This window comes from Onychostruthus taczanowskii, unplaced genomic scaffold (genome assembly GCF_017590055.1).
Source record: "Onychostruthus taczanowskii isolate IOZ18803 unplaced genomic scaffold, ASM1759005v1 scaffold397, whole genome shotgun sequence".
In the NCBI taxonomy this organism is placed as follows: domain Eukaryota; kingdom Metazoa; phylum Chordata; class Aves; order Passeriformes; family Passeridae; genus Onychostruthus; species Onychostruthus taczanowskii.
In genome coordinates this window covers 22,575-30,000 of record NW_024501426.1, presented here as the reverse complement: position 1 = coordinate 30,000, position 7,426 = coordinate 22,575, and the positions used below count along the sequence as shown (strand labels likewise).

General features: G+C 64.9%; 3 protein-coding genes across 5 annotated transcripts in view; 2 read left to right on the top strand and 1 right to left on the bottom strand.

Annotated features, from left to right (window-relative positions):
* Positions 1–982, top strand: part of NPAS4 (neuronal PAS domain protein 4) — a gene marked incomplete at its 5' end in the record, with an annotated part of 6,328 nt that extends 5,346 nt beyond the window's left edge. The window contains 2 exons of the mRNA XM_041412484.1: positions 1–366; positions 630–982. The exon at positions 1–366 is cut by the window's left edge and continues 131 nt beyond it. Coding sequence (XP_041268418.1) covers positions 1–366; positions 630–982 — 719 coding nt within the window. The remainder of the gene's footprint in view (positions 367–629) is intronic.
* A 1,596-nt stretch (positions 983–2,578) lies between these two features.
* B4GAT1 (beta-1,4-glucuronyltransferase 1) lies at positions 2,579–5,257 on the top strand. Its single transcript, XM_041412483.1, has 3 exons — positions 2,579–2,698; positions 2,947–4,574; positions 5,062–5,257. Exons 1-3 carry the CDS (start codon positions 2,579–2,581, stop codon positions 5,255–5,257), a joined length of 1,944 nt encoding a protein of 647 aa, XP_041268417.1.
* A 58-nt stretch (positions 5,258–5,315) lies between these two features.
* On the bottom strand, positions 5,316–7,415 carry LOC121340082 (elastin-like). Of its 3 annotated transcripts, none has more exons than XM_041412481.1 (3): positions 6,603–7,415; positions 5,741–6,300; positions 5,316–5,581 (listed from the first exon to the last, which is right to left on the bottom strand). In XM_041412481.1, the coding sequence occupies exons 1-3, from the start codon at positions 6,731–6,733 to the stop codon at positions 5,316–5,318; spliced, it is 957 nt and encodes a 318-aa protein (XP_041268415.1). In that variant the 5' UTR covers positions 6,734–7,415. The 3 variants fall into 3 exon arrangements, with proteins under 3 accessions (XP_041268415.1, XP_041268414.1, XP_041268412.1); XM_041412480.1 differs by having other exon boundaries at positions 5,316–5,592; positions 5,743–6,300; XM_041412478.1 differs by having other exon boundaries at positions 5,316–6,300.
* Positions 7,416–7,426: the final 11 nt, after the last annotated feature.

The window sequence follows — 7,426 nt, the reverse complement described above, 5'->3', positions numbered from 1 at the left end:
CCGGCCTGGGCGACGGCGTGGGAGCCATCGGCCTGGCGGTCAGCGCCGGCTGCGGCCTCGGAGCCGACGTGGGCCTCGGACACGGCGCTGCGGCCGCCGCTGACCCCGGCCTGGGGCCTGGCCTCGGACACGGCCTGGCAGCCAACGCCCCGGCCACCGTTGACCCTGGACTTGGAGCCGCCATCGGACACGGCCTTGGGGCCACCACCGCGGCCACCATCGACCCCGACCTCGGGACCGCCATCGGACACGGCCTTGGGGCCACCGCCGCGGCCACCGCTGACCCCGGCCTGGGAGCCGCCATCGGACACGGCCTGGGAGCCAACGCCACGGCCGCCATTGATCCTGGGCGCCATCAGGGCCAGCGTGGGGCTGGGCATCGCCCCGGACATCGGAGTGACCGTCGGCGCCGGGCCCGCGGCCGGGCTCGCCCTGGGAGCCGCGCTGGGAGCCGGCGCGGGATCGACTCTGCCGTCCGGTGCCAGCCCCGGCCTCGGACAGAGCCCGGGAATGGGACAGAGCCCGGGAATGGGACAGAGCCATGGACTGGGACAGAACCATGGACTGGGACAGAACCCGGGAATGGGACAGAACCCGGGAATGGGACACAACGCCGGCCTCGGACACAGCTCTGGACTCGGACACAACACTGGCCTTGGACAAAACCCCGGCCTTGGACAAAACCCCGGCCTTGGACAAAACTCTGGCCTTGGACACAACGCCGGCCTTGGACAAAACCCCGGCCTTGGACAAAACTCTGGACTCGGACACAACGCCGGCCTTGGACACAACGCCGGCCTCGGACAGAACCCTGGAATGGGACACAACTCCGGCCTTGGACACAGCTCTGGGCTCGGACAGAATCCTGGCCTTGGACAAAATGCCGGCCTCGGACAAAACCCTGGCCTTGTACAAAACGCTGGCCTCGGACACAACGCCGGCCTTGGACAGAGCTCCGGCCTCGGACAGAGCCCCGGCCTAGGACACAACTCTGGACTTGGACAGAACCCCGGCCTTGTACAAAATCCTGGCCTTGGGCACAACTCTGGCCTCGGCCACAACGCCGGCCTCGGACAGAGCCCCGGCCTCGGCCACAACGCCAGCCTCGCCGTCGGCTCCGGCCTGGGCTCCGCCGTGGGCCTGGCGGCCGGAGCGGCGCTGGGCCCCGAGCTGTTGGGGTTTTTTGGGGAAGTTTTGGGTCAGTTTTGGGTCAGTTTTTGCTTTTTTATGCAGTTCTTTTGTGGTTTTGTGGCAGTTTTTTTATTTTTCCTGCAGTTTTTTTGTGGTTTTGGGTCAGTTTTTTCCTTTTTTAATGCAGTTTTTTTGTGTTTTTGGGTCAGTTTTTTGCTTTCTTTGTGTTTTTGGGTCAGTTTTTTTATTTTTCACGCAGTTTTTTTGCGGTTTTGGGTCAATTTTTTCCTTTTTTTGCCAAGTTTTTTCCAGCTCCATCATTTCAAACCAGAATGGATTTATGGAATTTCATCCTCCTGCAGGGAGTTTTTTGCTTTCTTTGTGTTTTTGGGTCAGTTTTTTTATTTTTCACGCAGTTTTTTTGCGGTTTTGGTTCAGTTTTCTCCTCTTTTTTCTTTTGCAGCCGGAAGCCAGCGCGCCCCGTCGTTCTGAACTAAGTCTGTGACGCGACTTGCCCCCAGTATGGCATATTGTCATTGTCACCCCGGCCCGGGCCAGCGTCCCCCCGGCCCCTCCCCCAACCCAAAAATTGTGTCCTCCCCTCCCCCTCCCCGGGGGTGTCACCCTCAATGTCCCCGACGCGGGGGACCGAGGCACGATGTGGCTTGATGTCCCCGGTGTCCCCAATGTCCCCAAATGTCCCCAATGTCCCCAACGATGTCTCAAAAATGTCCCCAATGATGTCCCCAAATAATGTCCTCAATGTCCCCAACGATGTCCCCGGTGTCCCCAACGATGACGATGACCCAAATGTCCCCAACGATGTCCCCAATGTCCCCAACGTCCCCCACACCCTCCAAGGGACATCCTGGCCTGATGTCCCCAACGTCCCCAACATGAGGGGCTGAGACACGCCGTGACTCGGAGTCCCCCATGTCCCCAATGTCCCCAACCATGTCCCAACGATGTCCCCAATGATGTCCCCAATGTCCCCAACCGTGTCCCCAATGTCCCCAATGTCCCCAACGATGTCCCCAACGATGTCCCCAATGTCCCAAACGATGTCCCCAATGTCCCCAATGTCCCCAACCATGTCCCAACAATGACCCCAACGATGTCCCCAATGTCCCCAACGATGTTCCCAACGATGTCCCCAATTATGTCCTCAACCATGTCCCCAACGATGTCCCCAATGTCCCCAACGATGTTCCCAACGATGTCCCCAACGAGGATTTGGGGGTAATCTGGGGGGATTTGGGGAATTTGGGAGAGATTTGGGGGAATTTGGGGAATTTGGAGGGAATTTGGGAGGATTTAGGGAGGATTTGAGGGGATTTGGGGGTAATCTGGGGGGATTTGGGGAGATTTGGGGGTCCCGCCGGAACCGCCAGGCCCCGCCCCCAGCGCACAAACCACGCCCACAAATCCGAAACCACGCCCCCTAGCGATGAAACCACGCCAATTCAAGCCGCCCGATCTAATCTGCATAACCCCGCCCCTTTGCGTCCGAGACCCCGCCTCCCGGGCCCCGCGCATGCGCAGCTGCTCCCGGCGCCGGCGCAGGGCGGTGAGTCCCGGGCTGGTCCCAGCGACCCCAAACTGGGACCGGCGACCCCAAACCGGGACCGGCGACCCCGGACCGGTCCCGATCCCCCCGGAGCTGGGTCCGGACCCTGCCCCCACCTCCCGGACCGGTCCTGGCTCCGCGTGACCCCCGGAATCCCCCCAGTGTCCCCCAGTCCCTCCCAGTGCAGCCCTCTGACCCCTCCCAGTGACCCCCAGTAGCTCCCAGTGACCCCCAATCCCCTCCCCCAGTCCCCCCCAGTCCGGGGGGTCCTGGACGCCTCGGGGTCTTTCCGGGTGTACTGGGACGTGCTGGGAGCCCCCCCGGGCTGGGCCCGCGACCCCCGGCCCGAGCTGGTGCTGGCCACGCACGGCAGCCCCGGGCGGGCGGCGGCGGCGCTGGGGGGGTCCTGGGGGGGCCCCCTGTCCCTGGCGGTTTTTGGGGAGCCCCGCGGGGGTCTTCAGCAGCTGATGGAGGTTCTGGGGGGGCCCTGCCGCGCTCTGCGGGCTCGCCTCAGGCTGCAGGTGGTGCAGGGGGCGGCGGGACCCCCGCCCAAATTCCCCGCCCGCACGCAGCAACCAGCGGGAGCCCCCCGAAAAGCCGGGGGGTGTCGGGGGGCTCTGGCCAGGCTGGCGGCCGCCGACCCCCCCAGTTACACTTTGGGGGTGCCGTACCCCGGGAATCTGCTGAGGAACGTGGCCTGGGAAGGGGCGGCCGGGGGGGGCCCCGGCGCGGGACCCCCGCCCAAATTGGGGGGGCGCTTCGTGCTGATGGTGGACGCGGACGTGGTGCCGAGCCCGGGGCTGCGCGAGGGGTTCCTGCAGCTGCTGCGGGACGGGGGGCTGGACCCCCGGAACTGGGGGGGACAGGACCCCCAAAACCGGGGGGGACAGGGGGGGATGGAGCCCCAAAACCAGGGGGGACAGGACCCCCAAAACCGCGGGGGACAGGGGGGGATGGAGCCCCAAAACCAGGGGGGACAGGAGCCCCGAAATCGGGGGGGACAGGGAGGACAGGACCCCCAAAACCGGGGAGGTCAGGACCCCCAAAACTGGGGCAGACAGGGGGGCCTGGAGCCCCAGAACTGGGGGGGACAGGGGACACTGGGGGACCCCAAAGCTCCGGGGGCTCAGAGGGATTTGGGGTCTCAGGGGGATTTGGGGAACCCCAAAATTTTGGGGGATCCCAGTAGGCTGGGGGTCCCCAATGTCCCGGGGGTCCCCAATGTCCCAAAGAACCCCAAAAGTTTATTGGACCCCAAAGGGGGTGTCCAGGCCCTGAGTGACCCCAAAACCCTGAATGACCCCAAAGCTCTGAGTGACCCCAAAACCCTGAGTGACCCCAAAACCCTGAGTGACCCCAAAGCTCTGAGTGACCCCAAAACCCTGAGTGACCCCAAAACCCTGAGTGACCCCAATGCTCTGAGTGACCCCAAAGCTCTGAGTGACCCCAAGGCCCTGAGTGACCCCAACGCCCAGAGTGACCACAATGCTCTCAATGACCCCAATGCCCTGAGTGACCCCAAAACCCCGAGCGCCCCCCACTCCTCGTCCCCCCCCTGGGCTCGGGCTCTCTTTGTGCTGCCGGCCTTCGAGCTGCGGGGGTCCCGGGCCCCCCCGGCCTCCAAGGCGGAGCTGCTGCGGCTGTGGGGGGCAGGCGAGGCCCGCCCGTTCTACGGGGCGCTGTGCCCCCGCTGCCAGGAGCCCACCGCCTTCGGCCGCTGGCGGGCGCTGCCCCCCGGGCCCCCCGGGCCCCCCCGGCTGCGCGTGGCCTACGAGGTGCCCTGGAGGGACCCCTGGGAACCTTTCTTCGTGGCCCCCGCCCGCGGCGTGCCCCCCTTCGACGAGGGCTTCCTGCAGTACGGCTTCAACCGCATCAGCCAGGGCTTGGAATGGCCATGGTGGCCTTGGGGTGACCTTGGAATGGTCATGGTGGTCTTGAGGTGACCGCGGAGGTGTTGGGGTGGTCCTGGTGGTCTTGGGGTGGGCATGGTGGCCTTGGGGGTCCTGGGGTGGTCATGGTGGTCTTGGGATGGCCTTTGGGGTCATGGGGTGACCATGGTGGTCTTGGGGTGGTCTTGGGGTGACCATGGGGGCTCCTGGGGTGATCATGGTGGTCTTGGGGTGGTCATGGGGGTCTTTGGGTGACCGTGGGGGTTGTGGGGTGAGCATGGTGGTCTTGGGGTGGTCTTGAGGTGACCATGGTGGTGTTGGGGTGGCCCTGGTGGTCTTAGGGTGACCATGGGGGTCTTGGGGTGACCATGGAGCCTGGGCTCTCTGGGGGGGTCTCTGATGGGTCTGGGGGGTCCCTGGTGTCTCTGGGGGTCCCCGGGCTCCCCGGGGTCCCGTTGTGACCCCCGCGCCCCCCCAGGCCTGCGAGCTGCACGTGGCCGGGTTCCGCTTCGCCGTGCTGGACGGGGCCTTCGTCACCCACCGGGGCTGGAAGGAGCCGGGCCGGTTCCACCGCGGCCGCGAGGCCGAGCTGGGCCGCAACCGGCGCCGCTACCGCGAGTTCCGCCAGGGGCTGAGGGCGCGGTACCCGGGGAGCGCCCGCCGCTGCTGACACACCTGGGACACACCTGGGACACACCTGGGACAGAGCTGGGCCGCAACCAGCGCCGCTACCGCGAGTTCCGCCAGGGGCTCCGGCTGCGGTACCCGGGGAGCGCCCGCCGCTGCTGAGACACCTGGGACACACCTGGGACACACCTGGGACACCTGGGGACACCTGGGACACACCTGGGACAGCTGGGGACAGCTGGGACAGGTGGGGACACACCTGGGACACACCTGGGCCAGAGCTGGGCCGGAACCGGCGCCGCTACCGCGAGTTCCGCCAGGGGCTCCGGCTGCGGTACCCGGGGAGCGCCCGCCGCTGCTGAGACACCTGGGACACACCTGGGGACACCAGGAAACCTCCCAATGGACACCTGGGACACACCTGGGCCGAGCTGGGCCGGAACCGGCGCCGCTACCGCGAGTTCCGCGAGGGGCTCCGAGCGCGGTACCCGGGGAGCGCCCGCCGCTGCTGAGACACCTGGGACACACCTGGGACACACCTGGGGACACCAGGAAACCTCCCAATGGACACCTGGGACACACCTGGGCCGAGCTGGGCCGGAACCGGCGCCGCTACCGCGAGTTCCGCGAGGGGCTCCGGCTGCGGTACCCGGGGAGCGCCCGCCGCTGCTGACACACCTGGGACACACCTGGGACACACCTGGGACACCTGGGGACACCTGGGACACACCTGGGACAGCTGGGACACACCTGGGACAGAGCTGGGCCGGAACCGGCGCCGCTACCGCGAGTTCCGCGAGGGGCTGAGGCTGCGGTACCCGGGGAGCGCCCGCCGCTGCTGAGACACCTGGGACACACCTGGGACACACCTGGGACAGCTGGGACACACCTGGGACAGCTGGGACACACCTGGGACACACCCGAGACACACCTGGGACAGCTGGGGACACCAGGAAACCTCCCAACGGACACCTGGGACAGCGAGGACACACCTGAGATACACCTGGGGACAGCTGGGATACACCTGGGACACATGGAGACACACTTGGGACAGCTGGGAACCTCCCAATGGACACCTGGGGACACCTGAGACACACCTGGGAACCCCGCAATGGACACGTGAAGGACCTGCCGTGAACACCGGGAGGGGCCCTGAAATTCTAGCCGGGGGGAGGGGACAGAACCCCAAAATTTGGGTGAGGGGGAGGGGTGTGACCCCCAAATCCAGCGGGAGGATCGGATTTGAGGGAAAATCCCCCAAAGTGAGCTCGAAAAAAGGACCCAAAAAGCGCCAAACTCGCGGTTAATAAAGATTTTATTTGCATTTTCCACCCTGCTTTTTCTCCCGTTAATTCGCGTTAAAGTGCTGCAAAGGGAAAAGGTGACACCTGGCACAGCGGGGGACACACCTGGGACACCTGGGGGCCTTCAAATGGACATGAGGGGTCACCTGGCACACCTGGGTGCCCCCCCGGACGTGGCGGTGACCGTCCCTCAGTAAATTCGGCCGCCTACCCATGATGCCTCGGTGCGGGTGATGTCATGGGGGCGGGGCGAGCAGCTGCCTCCGGTACGGACCGGTAACGTCCAGTACGGACCGGTAACGCCCGGGGCACGAGGCGGAGACCCCGCCCGAGTTGTTTGTCACGACAAACTACAGCTCCCAGCATGCATCGGGCGCCAACATGGCCGAACTTCCGCCCTTTTTAAAAAAAACGACAGCTCCCAGCATGCATCGGGCGCCAACATGGCCGAACTTCCGCCTTTTTTAAAAAAAAAACGACAGCTCCCAGGATGCATCGGGCGCCAACATGGCCGAACTTCCGCCCTTTTTTAAAAAAACCGACCGCTCCCAGGATGCATCGGGCGCCAACATGGCCGAACTTCCGCCCTTTTTTAAAAAAACCGACCGCTCCCAGGATGCATCGGGCACCAACATGGCCGAACTTCCCCCCTTTTTAAAAAAACCGACAGCTCCCAGGATGCATCGTGTGCCAACATGGCCGCCAAGCCACTTCCGGTTTTACCTTTGAATTTGAACTACAGTTCCCATCATGCGTCAGAAGAAGCACGTGGCCGGAAGTGCTGGTCATTTGAGCGACTACAGCTCCCGTCGTGCACCAGGGCGAACATGGCCGACTTCCGGTCTCGCCTCGCGCTCAACAGGGCCGGGAAGGCGCAGCAGCGCCCCCTGGCGGGCGGGAGGAAAGTG